General features: G+C 35.3%; 2 protein-coding genes across 2 annotated transcripts in view; both read right to left on the reverse strand.

Moving 5' to 3' along the window:
* LOC127833808 (uncharacterized) lies at positions 1-7,614 on the reverse strand. The gene is made up of 3 exons (XM_052359258.1): positions 7,271-7,614; positions 4,961-5,472; positions 1-2,701 (listed from the first exon to the last, which is right to left on the reverse strand). Exons 2-3 carry the CDS (start codon positions 5,463-5,465, stop codon positions 1,716-1,718), a joined length of 1,491 nt encoding a protein of 496 aa, XP_052215218.1. The 5' UTR covers positions 5,466-5,472; positions 7,271-7,614; the 3' UTR covers positions 1-1,715.
* LOC127835759 (A disintegrin and metalloproteinase with thrombospondin motifs 18-like) overlaps positions 7,613-18,931 on the reverse strand; it is a 26,164-nt gene continuing 14,845 nt past the window's right edge. Inside the window, exons 14-21 of the mRNA XM_052362198.1 lie at positions 18,810-18,832; positions 16,875-16,898; positions 13,375-13,422; positions 13,173-13,196; positions 12,729-12,776; positions 10,904-10,930; positions 8,260-8,296; positions 7,613-7,802 (exon numbers count right to left, since the gene is read on the reverse strand). Coding sequence (XP_052218158.1) covers positions 7,726-7,802; positions 8,260-8,296; positions 10,904-10,930; positions 12,729-12,776; positions 13,173-13,196; positions 13,375-13,422; positions 16,875-16,898; positions 18,810-18,832 — 308 coding nt within the window. The 3' untranslated portion in view covers positions 7,613-7,725. The remainder of the gene's footprint in view (positions 7,803-8,259; positions 8,297-10,903; positions 10,931-12,728; positions 12,777-13,172; positions 13,197-13,374; positions 13,423-16,874; positions 16,899-18,809; positions 18,833-18,931) is intronic.

Below are 18,931 nucleotides of genomic sequence, written 5' to 3' on the forward strand. Positions count from 1 at the left end.
TGTGGTTAAATGGTCATTGACTGACCGTTTTTAATATGTAACAAAAGTTCCAAAACATATAACAATATATACACCAATATAAATAACGTATGACAAAAGGAGATCAAACAATAATGTAATTTGGTAAAATGTGGAGGTTTCTTTAGAAAATGGCATTCATTAGATATGTAAAGTACATGGATTTCTTTAGAAAAGACCTCAATGGCGTGCTCTGTAAGGCTTCTTTTGACAATGCAGTCAATTAGAAGCCCAACATACAAAAAGTTGTTGCAAAATATACTCGTTAAAATAAAACAATTTATTTCCTGCATGCATGTGCCGCTTTGTGAGGAGATTGGGGAGGTGGTGGGTAAAACGAATTTTTTCCATTGTTCCTTTGTTTAGCCGCTTGCCTTCTAGAACACTAACAATGAACTGGTTTGATCCGGTTCTAACCTTGTTTACAGGGAAAATAGCCGAGCGTATCCGATTGTTCTGTAGATAGGCTACAGTCTATCTGATTGCCGTTCCTTTCACCCAACGCATAAAAAACACTGATACGGTATTTCGTATAGTTTGTCTTTATGCAACTGGGTGGAAGTAACACACAAAACATACGCTGTGGTTAAATGGTCATTGACTGACCGTTTTTAATATGTAACAAAAGTTCCAAAACATATAACAATATATACACCAATATAAATAACGTATGACAAAAGGAGATCAAACAATAATGTAATTTGGTAAAATGTGGAGGTTTCTTTAGAAAATGGCCAAAAAGATAGCTTGCTATCTTCCCCCACATTTTAAAACGGTAATGGAGAGGTCCCACCTGTTTGGCACGACTTACATGTAGGAATACAATAATAAACTCATACTTTGGCATCTTGTGAACAAAATGGGAACTGAATGGCTCAAGTATAACAAGTATGTAAGAAATAACGCATTTTTCAACAGAATCACAAAATATTCTGACTAGAATAAAACATGTAACGTGGAAATGCATCAAAGACTATTTAAAGCAAGACAAAGTAAATAATGTCAGTAACGTCAATAAATTAACAAAATCTACACTAACCATATATATGTGTAATTATCAGTACACATTGGCTTGATAAAGTAGAAACTGTGATACAAGCAAACAAACAAACATAAGACGCTACATTACAGTGGCGCATTAAATGAAAATGATGGAATCAACAAAATGTATATACAATGAATTGTTTGCTCAATTCGATACAATGTAGTTGAACACATCTAGAATGTGAAAAAAAATATACGACTTAGTTGTTTTTCGATAGCCAGCCCAGGCAGGTATCGAATAGATTGTAATTACGAAGTATTGGCAAACATATAGCGCGTGAAGAAAAATAGCATTTGGAAAATTTTTGTCGTTGACAGCCCAAGCAGGCAACGAAAATGTTTCCGATACAAAGAGTGAGTATCTTTCACAGTACTTAACACATACAATGACATTCATATTGGAAAAAACACAACAAAGTTATAGAAATGCCACAAGTAAAAATGGTACATGATATATATATACATATATACAGGTAACTGGTAAATCTGGGATTTTTGTACCAGGACAAGGCTAATCTCAATTGTTAAGGTTTTAATTAATGTCAGATGGCACGTCTGTTCAAAGCAACCAGCCCAAGCAGGTTGCTTGATAGAGAGTGCTGTTATCATTAAGGTATATTATGCAATGCTCTTTGTCTGCGGGATAAGACTGGTCAATTATCTGTAATTCTGATGTACTTCTGGAAAGCGTTACTATGCCAACGACCTAAATGTCTTATCTTAGCATCTGAGTACCCTCTTTGAGCACAGTCAGTAGCTTTACCTATACGAAAGCTGTGTGATTTGTACCGTTTGCTGTCCAAGCCACAAAATCTTAAACACGAAGATAGCTGTTTATCAAAAATTCTCCTAGGGACAGGTAAACCAGAAGTTAAAGTAAAAATAGGCCCCGGATATTGACCACGAACTGATATGTAGTCCTTCAGGGCATGAACTGCAGATTGTTTTGTATGGCCATGTGAAAAGTTGATTGTGTGTGGTTTGCCATTATTATGCTTAAACCTGTGGTAAGTAACCGATACTGAAGAAGGTGCTGTAATGGAATCAAACTGAATGTCCACTAACTGTAAAATGAAAGACTTTGTAGATGGCTTGCAGCTTGCAATCTCGCTGCAACGAGCAAAAGCATGAAATGCAAATAGAAACATGGCAGCAAATAGTTTTTCATGGTAGTGAGTTTCGCAAGTATGCTTTAGAGCAAATATTAATTTATCTAAAAGATCAATAGTGATAGGTAAGCGCAAGTCGTAAGATGGTGACAAGCGTTGCGCACCTTTAATTAAGGACGATATAAGGAAATGACAAGTGGGGTCTGTCACGTTTTGCAGCTTATGTGCATAGCTTATGCCTGAAAGGTAAGTGGTAATGGATTTCATGGACATAGGTTTTTGGTGAAGGAAAGCCACAAACAGGGCTAGAGTCGTGACAGAAAGGGGCAAAGAGATAGTAGAAATGGAAAAAACTTGACAAAACTCATGAAATAGCCGCCAACCGCGCTTGTATGTCTCCATAGTTGAAGGTGCAAGAGAAGCATTTAGCAAATGTTCAAACCCTTGCACAATACCTCTGGCTTGAGATGTGGAGCTATGACTGTAGGATGTGGGTTGCAGAAGGGCGCTAACGCTTTGAACCGTTGAATCTGAAATCGAGAAAGACTGTCTGCGATACTGTTGTCTTTTCCCCTAACATGACGGGCTCGGAAGATGATGTTTAGGTCGAGACATTGCAAAACCAGCTTTCTGAGCAGGTACATTATACAGCTTATTTTCGAGGTTTGCTTGTTTATGATTGACACTAATGCTTCATTATCAGTGTTGAAAACCACTGTGTGATTCCGCCAAAGGGACCCCCATGTGAATACCGCAATGACAATAGGGTATAATTCAAGGAAGGTAATATTTGCTTTATGCCAGCTTTCTGGAAAAGGCCCATAAAACCAATTGTTCTTGTAAATTGCTCCGTAACCTTTTGATCCAGATGCGTCTGTATACAAGCCAAGACTATCGCTGGAGAGTCTTTTTTCATTGATGAAAAAAGAGGTCCCATTGAAATGTGTGAGGAACCTTAACCACACCATCATGTCATGTTTTGCCGGAGACCTTAACTTGACCCTGTAATGTAACTTCTTAACACCAATAGACAAATCTATCAGGCGTCGTAAGAAAGCCCTCCCAGGTGTGACGACTGAACAGGCAAAATTTAGTAGCCCTATGATGGATAAGAGTTCACGGAGTGTACAGGTATTTCTTGATCTTAAGTCGCACAGAAGCCTAGCTGTTTTTGCAAGTTTGTCTTTAGGTAGACGGGCCTGCATTTGAATTGAATCTAATGTTATGCCTAGGAAAGTCATGACAGGTGATGGAGAAAATGTTTTCTCTGCATTCAAGGGCACCTTAATCAACGCACACATTTGGCAGAAAGAGTCTAGGGCCTCTTTAGCTTCATGAAAGGTTGGTGTAAGAAAAAGGAAATCATCAAGAATCTTGACAATGTGACGAATACCGAACTTGTTAATGGCTATCCACTTCAATGCAGAGCTAAAAGTCTCAAAAATCCTACAGCTTGACGAAGCTCCCATTGGGAGGCATTTGTCATAGTAGTATTTGTTATCCCATCTAAAGCCTAGAAGACCGTAGTCAGATGGATGTACAGGGATAATGCGGAATGCTGAACAGATGTCTGTTTTGGCCATGTATGAATTTCTACCAAGGGATTTGATTATTTTTATAGCGTCATCTACATTTTCATAAGAAACTTCTGTGAAATCTGGCGGGATTTGGTCATTTACTGACGTTCCAGAGTGACGAGGGTATGACAGGTGGTGAATCATTCTAAAATCGCCAGATTCCTTTTTTGGAACAACTCCAATTGGCGATACTTTAAATTCGGCAAAGGGTTGTTTGTCATACGGGCCATTTATTCGTTCTGCTTGCACTTCCTTGGCTAATTTTCTAGAAATTATCTCAGGATGCTCTTTTGCGGATTTAAGATTTGGGCTATCAGAGCTAGTTCTATCGCCACAGAAATTAAGTTTAAACCCAGACTTAAAACCTTCCACGAGATATTTTTTGTCGTCAGCATCATAACCATCTAGAAGGGTATGTAATATTTGCCAATTGACAGGAGTGGGTAAAGGATCGTTACTTATTATTTGACCTGTTTTGTTGGTTAGACCTGTTTTGGTTGTTAGAACTGTTCTGGTTGTCTGACCTGTTTTGGTTGTTTGACCTGATTTGATGTGCTTGACCTGGGTTTGATTTGAACCTGGACTGATCGGCTCCTGAAGTTCTATTCCAGCATTTAAACTGGGGATGATTGCCGGAGCATGTTCTGCATCTGTGGGAGAAACTGCAGCCGTTGCATGTTTCTCCCCTATTAAACCGGTTACAGGTTTTACTGGATTGGCCCGTTTGTGGGCCGGTTGACCGAAAGGGCTGCCTCTGATTCAACGCTTTGATGTAAAGCTCGTGGTGAATGGAGTCCCAAGGGAAGGGGTGGTTTTGACGTAACTGACGAAAGTTTGAATCGTAGAAATGCCAGTTTCCACGGGCTTTGGCAATAGCGCGTACAGTGTTGCAGTACTGCGCTAGTTGTTCGGCAGAGTCTGGATATTTTTGCCTATACACTGAAGAAAAAACGGCAAAAGTATCTGTCCACTGCTCGATGTTTAAAAATTTTCGTGAGGTCATAGGGGTCAGGGACTGTATACCTTCACTAGAAATTGTTATGTTAAAAGTGTCAGCAGACTTACTGAAAGCAGTGGAAAAATCCACAAATTCATTAGCCCAAATTTTTTCTTTGACCTTGAGGGGAACTGAAGCGTAAAGAGGTATGGACGGTGACGTTTGAAGGGATATAGAATTATTCAAGATTGATGGGATCCCAGAAATACCAGTACCTGTGAAAGTGCTATGTTCTGTTTGCACAATGTTGTAGTTTGGAAGATTGTTCCAGTGTCCCTCATGTTGGATTGATTGAATCCCACGATCATTCAGATGCTGTTCTTGATCAGTCGTTGGAGTGGATGTCTGGGGCATGTTTTTCCCCAAAATTTCAGAGATCTTCCGCTCCACTAAGCTCTCCAGTGTACTGGAAATATTGTCCACTATCTGTCTTGTCATTTGTGTGTGTACATCGACACCAGGCTGGGATTGGTTGCCGATGATTTGGCTTGTTAAACGAGAATCGCCCTCATTTACAGCCTGGGATTGGTTCCCGGACAGTCCAGGCGTGTCTAAAACCGGTCTTCTTGCTGCCCTATTTCGGGTATTTTCAGTTATTGCCAAAATGGCAGGGTCATTCGTGTTTACACTGGTTGTGGCGGTATGTGAGGCCGTTGTTTTCGCCCTTTTCTTGGTCATTGTCGGTGGAACATCGCTGTTCTTCCGTTTCTTCGGAGGCATGTTGGAGCTGAAATGAGTTCGAAGCAAACGTTAGCAAGTTCGCCCTTTTTATAACTGAATATCCCTGAACTACACTCTTGACATGATTTATCTCGCAATGACTTAAATTTATATAGCAAAGTTAAGCCATAATATTATCATACCATGGAATTGATGTATAAACAAGTAAGTTACAGTGCACCTAAATGTGTTAAAATAAATCCATCCACAATTCACATCCAATCAAATGTGACACGCACATTTAACCAAATGTGACCGCGCTAAAGCCTACAGGCTCGCAGACAGTGGGATATACTACACAAATTAGCTCAATAAATCCATCCACAATTCACATTCAATAAAATGCGACAAGCACACTCAACCAAATGTGACCGCGTTAAAGCCTACTGGCTCGCAGACAGTGGGATATACTACACACAAATTAGTTAAATAAAACGTCCACAATTCACATTCAATTAAACGTGACAGGCACGCTCGATCAAATGTGACCGCGTTAAAGCCCACAGGCTCGCAGACAGTGGGAGGTATGACAAATACAAACAACCACAATTCACACAAATAATGTGACCGCGTTTAAGGCAAATGGCTCGCAGACAGTGGTAATAAACCTTAAAAACCCACCACAATTCACCAAAATGTGACCGCGATAAAGCCTAATGGCTCGCAGACAGTGGGGGTATGTTAAAACAAAAAAGAGAGCCCAATCACATTCACATTACAAATCAGACCCGTATGCAGCCGACTGGCTGCATAAAGCGAGGTATATCAAATATAATCATAATAAAAACAACCATACAACATACATGAAAACAATACACCTGACTGCATTTAAAGGCTAGCAGTCACAAACACTGGGTATACTATATTAGCTGACACTGGCTACATATGTAGCAACATATCAAATAAAAACTGTATTAAATGTACACCTGGTTCGAAATCAGTTTTTAGTTACAATGGAATTATCTGATTCATCAATTATGTAATATAAATGCTTATTTCGATCGTATTATCGTATACTGCTTTTAGTGACCAATAACCAACATTCTGGACATTTGCGATCAGCATTGACTTTGATTTCATTACATATTGGAGTAGTGAAAAGCAGATATATTAAAACTATACTCCCCTAGAATACTTTATGTAGAATTCTTCACAGCTCTCATAACTGCATGCCGCAACGACCTGTAGAAGCGATATTGACCAAATTGGGTAAGGTGGACCCCGTCTGCTGCAAATATCTGTGTCTGAGCACCGAAGAGACGTCTGTGACTCCAGAATGTAATAGATGGATGAGATTCCAGTAATGTCTTTAGAATTGAGTTTGCGTGGCGTCGTTTTGCCTCGTATTCCTCTACGCTTACATTCCGAGGCCTCAAACGTGTGAACAATTCACATATAACAACCTTCTTTACACTGTAGTCCTTCAAGAGCAGGATGCCAATCTCCTCTAATGTACTCGCCACAGTTAATGGCAATATCCCGGAGTTTGTGCCGATCCCACAATCAATGTCGTTCTCACCGAGCTGAATTACAACAACTTGTGGCTTGTGAATTGTAAGGAAATTGTCAAATCGTCGCTTAAACTTGTCAGTGCTTACGTGTCTCTGGTTATTTCCGCAAACGCACAGCCCACCTAGGCCCATATGTATCACCTCGCATTCCGTCAGGTCGTAGTTGGCAGGCAGGGAATGATGCCGAAAGCTCTCATGTATTCTACGGATGAAACTATGCCCTAAAATCGCTACAGACATTCTTTGTTGTTTTCCCTCCATTTTGAAACAAAGGAAATCGTCCGGTGCACTTACTGAAAACTGTAAATTTGTCAAAACTTGGTAATTTGTAGTATAGTTTTCAATAGTATTCCATGCCGTGCACAAATTGACAAATAAATATCACTTTCCAATCAATAATGTTCCAAAAATAAACGTATAAATTCAAATAAAACGAATTTTTTCCATTGTTCCTTTGTTTAGCCGCTTGCCTTCTAGAACACTAACAATGAACTGGTTTGATCCGGTTCTAACCTTGTTTACAGGGAAAATAGCCGAGCGTATCCGATTGTTCTGTAGATAGGCTACAGTCTATCTGATTGCCGTTCCTTTCACCCAACGCATAAAAAACACTGATACGGTATTTCGTATAGTTTGTCTTTATCTTTCAATTTGTAAACGTATATTATATATCCAATAAAACTGAATGCAAGTGCAGTTTGCTCAAGACGCAGAAATATGTATGACATACTATAAATGTCTGTGCAGAATCAAAAGAGAAGCAGCCACATCAACACATGCAGCAGCATCTGAAGTGGGACATGAAGCACAACCGGATTCCTCAGAGCTGGAATATCGAAGATAAAGCACGTGAACTACGGTCCTATTACACAAACGTATTCAGTGAGCAACTAGATGATTCAGTGGGCCCACTTGGTCGCTACACAAGTTTAAAAATTTTAATTGTAATACTGTTTTGGCGCCTTTTTCCATAGAGAAACAATTTAACAATCGATTTCTAAAAAAACAACATTGTACATTTAAAGCTCATAACAGAAATGCCGAACACGATCGCACTAATCACAAAATCTCAAGTCGAGACCTTAAAAAATAAAAGTTATTTCCACCTCTATTTTGTCAGCATGATGCTTCCATTTTTTCGGTTTAATGCATCCAATAAACCGCTTGAGCCATTATAACCGATATTTTACACATTAGAATTAAAAAAGAATGATTTTCACCGATACAAAAATTCACACTAGAATCGAGAATTTATTTTTAAAATGAAAATAGTGCGTACGTACTTGAACCGTCGTTCCAAATGTTCCAAAAGTCGGGATTCTGAAATCAGAAGAACAAACATGAATCATCGGATAATAATATTCAGTTAAAATTCAGTTCTGAGATATTACAATACACGCGAATGCTAGTTTTACTGTCCCTATAAATTTTAATTAATGAGCTGTTCTAGCATAAAGACGTTCAGCAACTGTTAAATCACACCCGTAAACAGATTAATCTATGGCTTAATAATTTATTGGGAATGTATAATAAAAGACATCTTGTTTTTTTTAGAAATGATCTACCCGACCAAACAATTGGTATAATTGCTATGTCAGTTTAAAAGGTCAACATAAATACGGTCAAACATCAGAACCAAAACTTTGTTCACAAAGTTGAAAGTAAATGGAGTGCATCAAACATTTCGGTCCCAATAAGATCATTTACTTTATTAAGAATATATACCTAGACAAAATAACACATCGGTCGAGATTGAGGTTCTTAATCCTTTAATGAACAATTATGCCAATAGTTAACGTTTTATGTAAATACAGTTCGTATAAAAGACAATTCGTTTACTTAATTAGGACCGCAATAAACTAAAGATGTAATTAATATTCATATTAAAAGCAATATTCTTTCTCTCAGGTTTTCAACACAGCGATTTGTCTATGGCCTGTCCACATAATAAACGCACAGTGAACCTTCATCTGCACCAGAAGAAAAAAAACACAAAAAAACTGGGCCCATCGCCTTGGAACGTTAAATTCAAGAGATTGGCGATTGAAATCTGTTCAAGGATCTCCACGTCTTACACGTGGAAGCGAATTATTCATAAAATAAACACATTAAATGAACATTAATCTCCTATCACCACAATTGAAATTACTTATAAATAAAAGGGATTACGTTTCTATTGTATAACAATTTAACTACCAAATTAATATATACAGACCAGAGAACCAGAACCGTAAATTTCTAAAGCTCTTTGAAATTAAACAAAAGCGAGTAAAACTATATCGCGTTTGTAGTTACACGATTTACAGACATAGCATCATGTTCAACATTAAGGTCATAGCTGTGTACACCAGGATTAAGGAACAACATGGTTGTAAAAGGCCAAATTACAAAGCGTGTTTGTTTTATCGATATTTACGTAAATACTGTGGGGCAATTTAATATAATTTAAATTCATTTTTAATAAATTACAATTTAGTTACTATTACTTTGCTGAAAAAGAAATTCTTATTACGAAAGCATTTAAAGCAGGAATACCCGCACCTGATGACCGACATGCCTAAGTAACTCTGTGATTTAGCCGACTTGGCATCCGATGAGGTCATAATTTTAAATGTGATTATCTTAAAAGATACATGTTCAACGTACTTAAAAACAAAGATTAACTATCTGAAAGAAATAATAATAAACAAGATGTGTTTGTGAAACACTATGTCCCCCCATACATTTGACCGTTGACCTTAAAGGATGACCTTGACCTTTCAATACTCAAAATATGCAGCTCCATGAGATACTAATGCATGCCAAATATCAAGTTGCTATCTTTAATATTGCAAATATTCTGACCAATGTTAAAGTTTTACGCAAACAAACCAACAATCAGACAGGGCAAAAACAATATGTGCCCATTATAGTCTGGGGGCATAAAAAAGTTTACAATGAAATAAGTGCAGACTTACATTGAAATTACACGTGATGAAAATTGTTAACTTTTGTAAGAGATAGCATATTAGTGTTTTTAATGGAGTATTGTTTTTAATACCGAATCTTCTCGTTTCTATATTAAAATAATGGTATTTCGTTGATGATAACACGCTTGTTGTAATGATGGTCATCTTAATATAAATTAAAGGAATATAAACCATGTATTTGTATAATTAAACATGCTGCATTTGATTAGAAAAGCACAGAGAAGATGATTCACATGCTAGAGACCCTAACGGTAAATTGTATAATCAAATAATGGGCTTTACACCTCATCACATAATATTTTGAACTCGATGCATTTAAAAGTACTTTTTCATAATGAAACTTATCACACGTGAAATGAGGACATATTTTTAATGTCGAAAACCAATAAGCAAGCATGTTTAGTGTAAGCATATAAATTCTTTTAGAAAGGAAACAAATCAATAGGTATTTGTTTTGTATACACTATGTAATATCATTTGGAAACACGTCTAAGAAAATCATCACATAAATATTGGTCTGATATAAAATAAGTTAAAACCATGTTAAAGGAGCAAAGCGTTTGGAAACTAAACTGCTAAGGCGAATGCATTACGTAGATCACTTTGTCAATCAAACTTAAAAAGTGCAACACCAGGGTATGTTGAAAGATGGTTATCAAGACTTTTATACAGTAATACCCATATCAGTTAACCACATTATATATCATTTTAATAAATAAATATCATCTTTGTTTACATTTCGGGGAAAACAGAAAACGGGTATTATAAGTCACTCTGTATGTGTGGACTTAAATAGACTATACAAAATAAACATATAGTATCGAACAAATTCGGAACAATACAGCGCACAAGCAGTACCCTGAGTACATGTAGATACATATTGAAGAGCCTACATCAAAGAAGAGATCTAAATAGTATGCACACAAGGAATTCTATTACTACTTCATACAAAAGTTACCTGTGAATTATCAAACACTGTGTCATTCTGTTAAACATAAATAATGGTATCCAACAAACGTCAATAGTACACAATAAATAAAATATAAAACAAAACGATGCGTTCAAAATAGTACACATAATAACATATGCATGTGTTCATGTTTGTGTTTGAATAGTATGGTGTTATATGGTGTGGTTGGTGTATAAAGCCAACCTTAAACTATTACGTATAATCTTGTTTAAGAGATAAGAGTTTGTAAATTGTGCCTTCTACTTTTACAATGAGTGATAATGTGTGTTCATGTATTTTACGTGACCTTGGAATGCTTTACGAACAGCATTACCTCACCCATTTTAAAAAGAAATGTTAGGAATATTGTTAAAGCAATTATGCAACATGCATCCTATATAACGTTTTATTGTTTGCATAATGCGTAGTAATTTGTTGTTATAAAATAAGGTACTTAAAAACTAACACAGTTGTGAAATTGTAATATTCCTACCGTTTATGTTAATTTGGAAACACAATTATTTACATGGGATAAACTTACTTTAACAATTGATTTATTCAGACCTTATTGTAGGTTTACGAAATCAGTATGCTACATCAAACGAGTTTCGATATTTTTCAGATTATGATATAGGGCAGCAATTATTGTACAAGTGTGCGCTTATTTCGACATCATAGCTTTGCGTGAACTTCGTTTTATTTATAAAATATGTTTCCTTACAATGATGACAGTGGCTTACGTTGTGAATGATGGTTGAACCATTCTGTTGTAGATAAATACATTTTAATCGTAAACAACATTAGTTCACACAAAGGAAGGTATTTAATTTTACATATACATATGCTGCATAAACTAAGTAATGAATTGGAAAATAAAACATTAGTTGAAATCCGTGTAAAAACAACTAAGTTAATGACTACGAATTCAAAATCATCAAGAAACAAAGCTGTTTCCGAAGCAATTGTTTTACAATATTATATTTGTGTCTGTATTATTCTTGTTAAGGAATGTCCTAAAAGTAATACACATTTACAAAATAACACAAGTTTCGTTTAATAATGAAAGTAAATATGTAAATGATGTAGTTACGAAAAGCAGTGTTTTGATAAAGGCAAACATTTTCAATATGTATTGTTTTACCATGCATTAATGCACATTTGAGCCTCGCTCTGTGAAAAGGGGGTTTAATGCCTGTGCGTAAAGTGTCGTCCCAGATTTGCGTGTGCAGTCCGCACAGGCTAATCAGGGACGAAACTTTACGCATAAAATTTGATTTTTGCTAAGAAGAGACCTTCTTGAAACGAAAAATACCATGATATAGGAAAGTGTCGTCCCAGATTAGCCTGTGCGACTGTACAGGCAATCTGGGACGACACTTTACGCAAACGCATTCGACCCCTTTTTTTTCCAGAGCGCGACCCATATGTATGGTTTTACCATGCATTCATACACATTTATATTGCGGTGAAATGGTACACTGGTTATCAAGCAATGTAACGTTTCTGGCATAAAGCAATTTAAGAAATGAAATTATGCATGCAAAATAGCGCTCGTTTAGACGTGGGATCAAAAACTAGTTAAATAGAATACATGAAGTAATATAAAGTAAGAAATTTGCCGTACATTAAATACAGACATAATTAAAAGTTTCCGTAAAATCAATATTATATATTTAAAATCATGATGCATGTTATCAAAAGCCCGTCAACTGACCGATAAACTTGTATATGAAATATATAATTAAATAAAAAAACGTTTAGGTACACAACAAAATGTACATTTATAAACAATGCAAGCAAAATAGACTGAGTATACATTATCACTAAATAATACCGTAACAGTAGTTGATTGAGTAGATGTGGACATGGAATGTGGAGATGTCTAAAGAAAATAGTCATAGTAAAGTAATAAACATGAATCTCGAAGCAAAGCTCAAAACGAATCCACAATCATTTTATGCAAATTATAATTTTGATTTAAAATTCAATTTGTCAAGAGCAACATCTTTGAAATAAATACGTTTATCTTAAACTACTTAGGCACAGAAAGTAAATCTGTATCACTCTTTACGGAGAGAAATATAGCAAAAGAATCAGCTGGTACAAACATGTATATTGTAAAGGTCAATTTACATCGCAAATGTTCAAATATTATCTATATCATATGCAATTTAAGATACAACTAAACATTCCGGTTTGTAATGGACCATACGAGAATAGCACACTTAACATGGCATAACAAGCATAAGCGATACATAAGGGACTGACAAATAAATACCTTCACAGAAGTTGACAGAGTGGTCTGAAATAATATTAATTGTGAATAGCATATATAGGAAACTACAAACAAAGAATGGATTCAGTGCAGATGTAACACAAGAACAATCATCGCATAATATATTTGATGATGTATACAAATTAAACATAGCGTAAATGAAAACATTACGTGTATCGGACAAAACTAAGGGAAAACGGAATACCGTAATGCTTTGTCCTCCACCGTATGTCGTGCTGGTTTGTGTTACAACCTGTAGAAGATTGAAACATATTTCATATAAACAAAGGAACTTCAGCTGCACGATGAGGAGAGAAGGATAACTATTTATGGAAGTCATCACGCACCAAACAATCTGGCAGAGCATTCACTCAATTTATCCTATCGCTAAATGATTTTTTATCAGAAAAACCGCGGCCTCGTCATTTTCATAACAGTCAGGTTTTTTTCTGACACCATAATAACTGACGACTTTTTTAAATAGTAAATATGCGATATAAAATTGCTCTACTAATATTTGATAGAAGTAAAACAATACTCATTCACTTCAAGGACGAGTGAAATCTGGAATTTTGAATCGCAGTCAGATTAATTACGCCTCGATGTATTTGTGTGTGTTTTAGCGGGATTATAATAATATAATTTGAATTGCATTTGAATTGTTTGGAATATGTGGCTCGAATTAAAATTTAGATATTGAATATATCAATTTTAGTAGAATTCAGTCAAATTACCTGATGCTTCAAGTGCTGCGTAAAATGTTTATAACAAGTGGTAAGTCATGTAATACATGTCATATAACTTGTTTGTCCTGTTGTGAATGATGGTTGAAACATTTTGCCTGAGATAAATACATTTGTATCGTAAACAAGCTAAGTTCACACAAAGGAAGGAATTTTACAAATACATATGCTGCATAAATGACGTCATAAATTGGCAAATTGTAATTTAGTTGAAATCCGTGTACAAATAACTAAGTTAACGACTACGAATTAAAACACATCAAGAAACAAAGCTGTTTTCAAAGCAATTGTTTCACAATACCGTTATATTTGTGCCTGTTGTATGCTTGCTAAGGAATGTGCTTAAAGTAATACACATTTACAAAATAACACAAAATCCATTTAATAATGTAAATAATCATGTAAATGATGTTGTTATGAAAAGCAGTGTTTTGATATAGGCAAACATTTTCAATATATGTATTGTTTTACCATGCATTAATGCACATTTGAGCCTCGCTCTGTGAAAAGGGTTTTAATGCATGTGCGTAAAATGTCGTCCCAGATTAGCCTTTGCGGTCCACATAGGCTAATCAGGGACGACATTTTACGCATAAACTTGATTTTTGCTAAGAAGAGACCTTCTTGAAACGAAAAAATACCATTAAAGAGGAAAGTGTCGGTCCCGCATTAGCCTGTGCGGACTGCACAGGCTAATATTGGACGACACTTAACTAACACGCATTCAACCACTTTTCACATAGAGCGACCCATATGTATTGTTTTACCATGCATTAATACACATTTATATGCGGTGAAATGGTATGCTGGTTATCAAGCAAATGTAACGTTTTTGGCATAAAGCAATATAAGAAATGACACTATGCATGCAAAATATGGCTCGTTTAGACATAGGATGAAATACTAGTAATATAGAATATATGGAGTAATATACAATGAAAAACTTGCCGTGCATTAAATAAATGCATAACTATAAGTTTCTATAACAATATATATTTAAAATCATTATGCATGTTATCGATAGCCCGTCATCTGACCGATATACTAGTATATGAAATATATAATTAAATAAAAAACGGTAAGGTACACCACACAATGTACATTTATAAACAATGCAAGCAAAATAGACTGAGTATACATTATCACTAAATAATACCGTAACAGTAGTTGATTGAGTAGATGCGGACATGGAATGTGGAGATGTCTAAAGAAAATAGTCATAGTAAAGTAATAAACATGAAACTCGAAGCAAAGCTCAAAACGAATCCACAATCATTTTTATCCCATTTTCACCGCGACATTGAAGGTATAACAGCTTGTGGAATATACTAGCCTGTCTCCAACACTGTGGGATATACCTGTCGCGTGCACGGACTACTTTTTAAATTATTCAACCACTGAATGATTTTTTGAAAGAAAACTCTAGAGTCGAGAAAACTTTAGCTTTAAAATTATAAATACAACCTACAACCTTTAGATCTAGTCGCGGGACATAATTTTTCGCCATCCGGAAAATGTATCAGCTGATTGATTGCGTCATAAAATGACATACTTATTGCGTCATTTGTGTGATGTCATCTTTAGTAAACTTTAGGTGTACACGAAACAAGTATGCGATGTCTGGGAATAAAACATTGAAGACTCGCATTTGTTCGTGTCTATGTATCGATTCGTGGATGTAATTATGAAAAAGTCCATATTCTATGGACTACTTACCTCGGATGGAACCGGTGAGACGAAGGATTTATATCTACATGTAGATCTAGCTAATTCGTGTTATTGATTTTCAGAATAAGCGTGCCTATTTTGATGTGAATTTGTGTGTGTAGAGCATACTGATGGTGTGTATTTTGGTTCAGTAGTCTATTCGTTTTGCTTTTGGAAGTAAGTAAACGTAAGGGTATTTTCTTTGATGAATAAACTTTGTCTTTGTGATTTTATCAAAGAAAGTCTATTCAGTAAGAATAACCCGTTTGCAACAAGTGTTTCAAAGCTTTATATATTTTTTACGGATTATCTTGTGTTTGGATCGCAAACAAAAGGATGTAAAGGCTAGATCAAGACGCCATCAAAATCTGCAGCGTCCATGAACAAATAAGGCGAGTAGTTTTTTGATAATTTATGTTTAGAACGACTCTGTGTGTAAGTTGGCATCGACATCATTTTGCCGGGAGCAATCGCCGCCATATTTGATTTTGATCATTTTCTTTCGAAAATAAAATTAATAAAATCTTCCTTTCGCGGTCGTAATGTATTAAAATGTGCATGCTGCGTAAAATTGAATCGAGACATATGGTGATGTTTTCTCTCGTTGTACAGTTTTTGTGTGATTTTTTTTTAAAGACTATTTTGCGTACCAGAACAAACACATTGTATATCACTACGCATGGTTGCATTCGTTAGATTTAAAGCACTTTTAAGAATAAATTAAAATTATTGTTAAGGTTATTAGATCTATTTATTTTTAATGTCACGTTGAAAAAATGGGATAAATAGAATACTAGGTTAGCGTTGAATACAAAGAAGTTTATGTTGCTCGGCTCGAACACCGAAAGCGCTCGCCAAGGCTCGCGCTCCCGGCGTTCTAAGCCTCGCAACATAAACTCTGTATTCAATGCTAGCCTAGTATTCTCTATTTATGCAAATTGTAATATTAATTAAAACTTTAATTCGCCAAGAGCGACATCTTTGAAATAAATACGTTTATCTTAAAATACTTGGGCACAGAAAGTAAATCCTTATCACTCTTTACGGAGAGAAATGTAGTAATAGAATCAGCTGGTGTATTGTAAAGGTTAGTTTACATCGCAAATGTTCAAATATTCTTTATAGCATATGCGATTTAAGATACAACTAAACATTCCGGTTTGTAATGAAATATACGAGTATAGCACACTTAACATGACATAACACAAAATAAGCGATGCACAAGAGACTAAAATATATTGGGACACATAAATACCTCCACAGAAGTTGACAGAGTGGTCTGAAATAATTTTAGTTGTGACTTAATATTAATATAAAGGCAATTACAAATAAGTATGAATTCAGTGCAGATGTAACACATGATAAATTATCGCATAATATATTTGATTATGTATACAAATTAAACATAACGTATATGAAAACAAAGCGTGCATTGGACAAAACTAAGGGAAAACGGAAAACCGTAATGTTTTGTCCTCCACCGTTTAACGTGCTGGTTTGTGTTACAACCTGTAGAGGATTGAAACATATTCCATACAAACAATGGAATTTCACGATGAGGAGAGAATGTTAACTATTTTTGGAAGTCATCACGTACCATAAAATCTGACAGAGTATTAACTCAACTTATCCTACCGCTAAATGATTTAATTTCAGAAAAAACATGTCCTCGTGATTTTCATAACAGTCAGGTTTTTTTTTCTGACACCATAATGTCGGACTACTTTTTTATAGTAAATATGCGATACAAAGTTGCTCTTTGATAGAAGTAAAGCAATACTCATTCATTTCAAGGACGCGCAAAATCTGGAATTTTGAGTCGCAGTCAGATTAATTACGGCACGAAGTATTTGTGTGTGTTTTAGGGGGACTATATTAATATATAATTTGAATGACTGAGTGTTTGGAATATATGGTTCGAATTTAAATTTATATATTCAATATCAATTTTAGTAGAATGTACTCAAATGACCTGATGCTCCAAGTGCTGCGTAAAATGTTTAGAAGAATTGGTAAGTCATGTAATAAATGTCTTAACTTGTTTGTCTTCATTTCGAAATCAAATGGAGAAACAGTGATTCCTTTGATGAATAACTCGTTTCTTTGATATTATCAAACACTATATTCACCAAGAATCAACCGCATAAAACAAAAAAATGTTGTTGTCAAAAAGGATTGATCGTATGATGTATGGATTTACAACGCATTATGGAAGCTTATATCATTCAGCATATAACGACACTTGACGACAATCCAAATGCTGATGTTATTGGTGCAACAGCTTTGTTGAAGATAGCTATTGCAACAAATGTCTGAGATAAAGACATGTACATGTTTATGCCAGTTCGTCGAACAATGTTTCAAACAACTTTTATTAACGTCTAAACGGTATATTTTATTTGCTAAGACTAACTATCGGATCCGTCATTTGCACTAACCGTTACGGCAGCCATTTGTGTGTAGGTAAAATGGTAATTTTAATAATAATACAACAATTTATACGTGAATACAATCTTTTGTTGTCTACTTGAGGTTTTAATAATCGGAATGATGTTCAATTCGATTTGAGGGATTTTTGAATTGTTTCACTGCTTTTGTATGGATAATTATAAGAGCAATAATCTTGTTTGAGAGGCGTTCCAAATAAAGATCACATAAAGATTCGATATCATTACGCAAAGTTAAAGCCATTTATTTAATGCGTTGGGATAGCAGCTCTGTTATTTTAATCAATAAAAATGTTTAATAAAACATTAAAAACAATCCATTACATTTTCCGACTCGTCTCAGAACTCAGAACAGCTTGCACGGCTCAGCAAGACTCGCAGTGCAAACGTTTTCTTAAGCTCTTCTGATACATTTTATTACACTAATACATTAGCCTTATATTCTATAGAAACATGCTTTGACAGCACGCAAAACACAAACACAGCACACAGACATGAGAAAAAGAAAGAAAGTATGGATCAACACCTTAGAAACGCATTTTCAAAAATTGTGGAGGGCTGTTAAAAATTGGTTTTAAGACGGAAGGAAACATAATTATATAATTTAAAAGACAGTTGATTGTGGTTATCTATTCTGATCATGCAATATCAGTAGATCATTAGGATTATTGAGATACTTCCTTATGACAGATTCAATTGACGCTTTACGTACGAATAAACATATTTAATATCAACACACTTACACTTGTTGTTGTTGGATCAGGCACTAAAATAAAATAGAAATAAAATAAGGGTTGATTACGGAACGGATGTATTAAATATTATGATCAATCAATACAAAGGCCAATGTTCAACATTATAACAC

The sequence above is a fragment of the Dreissena polymorpha genome, chromosome 6 (genome assembly GCF_020536995.1).
Source record: "Dreissena polymorpha isolate Duluth1 chromosome 6, UMN_Dpol_1.0, whole genome shotgun sequence".
Classification (NCBI taxonomy): Eukaryota; Metazoa; Mollusca; class Bivalvia; order Myida; family Dreissenidae; genus Dreissena; species Dreissena polymorpha.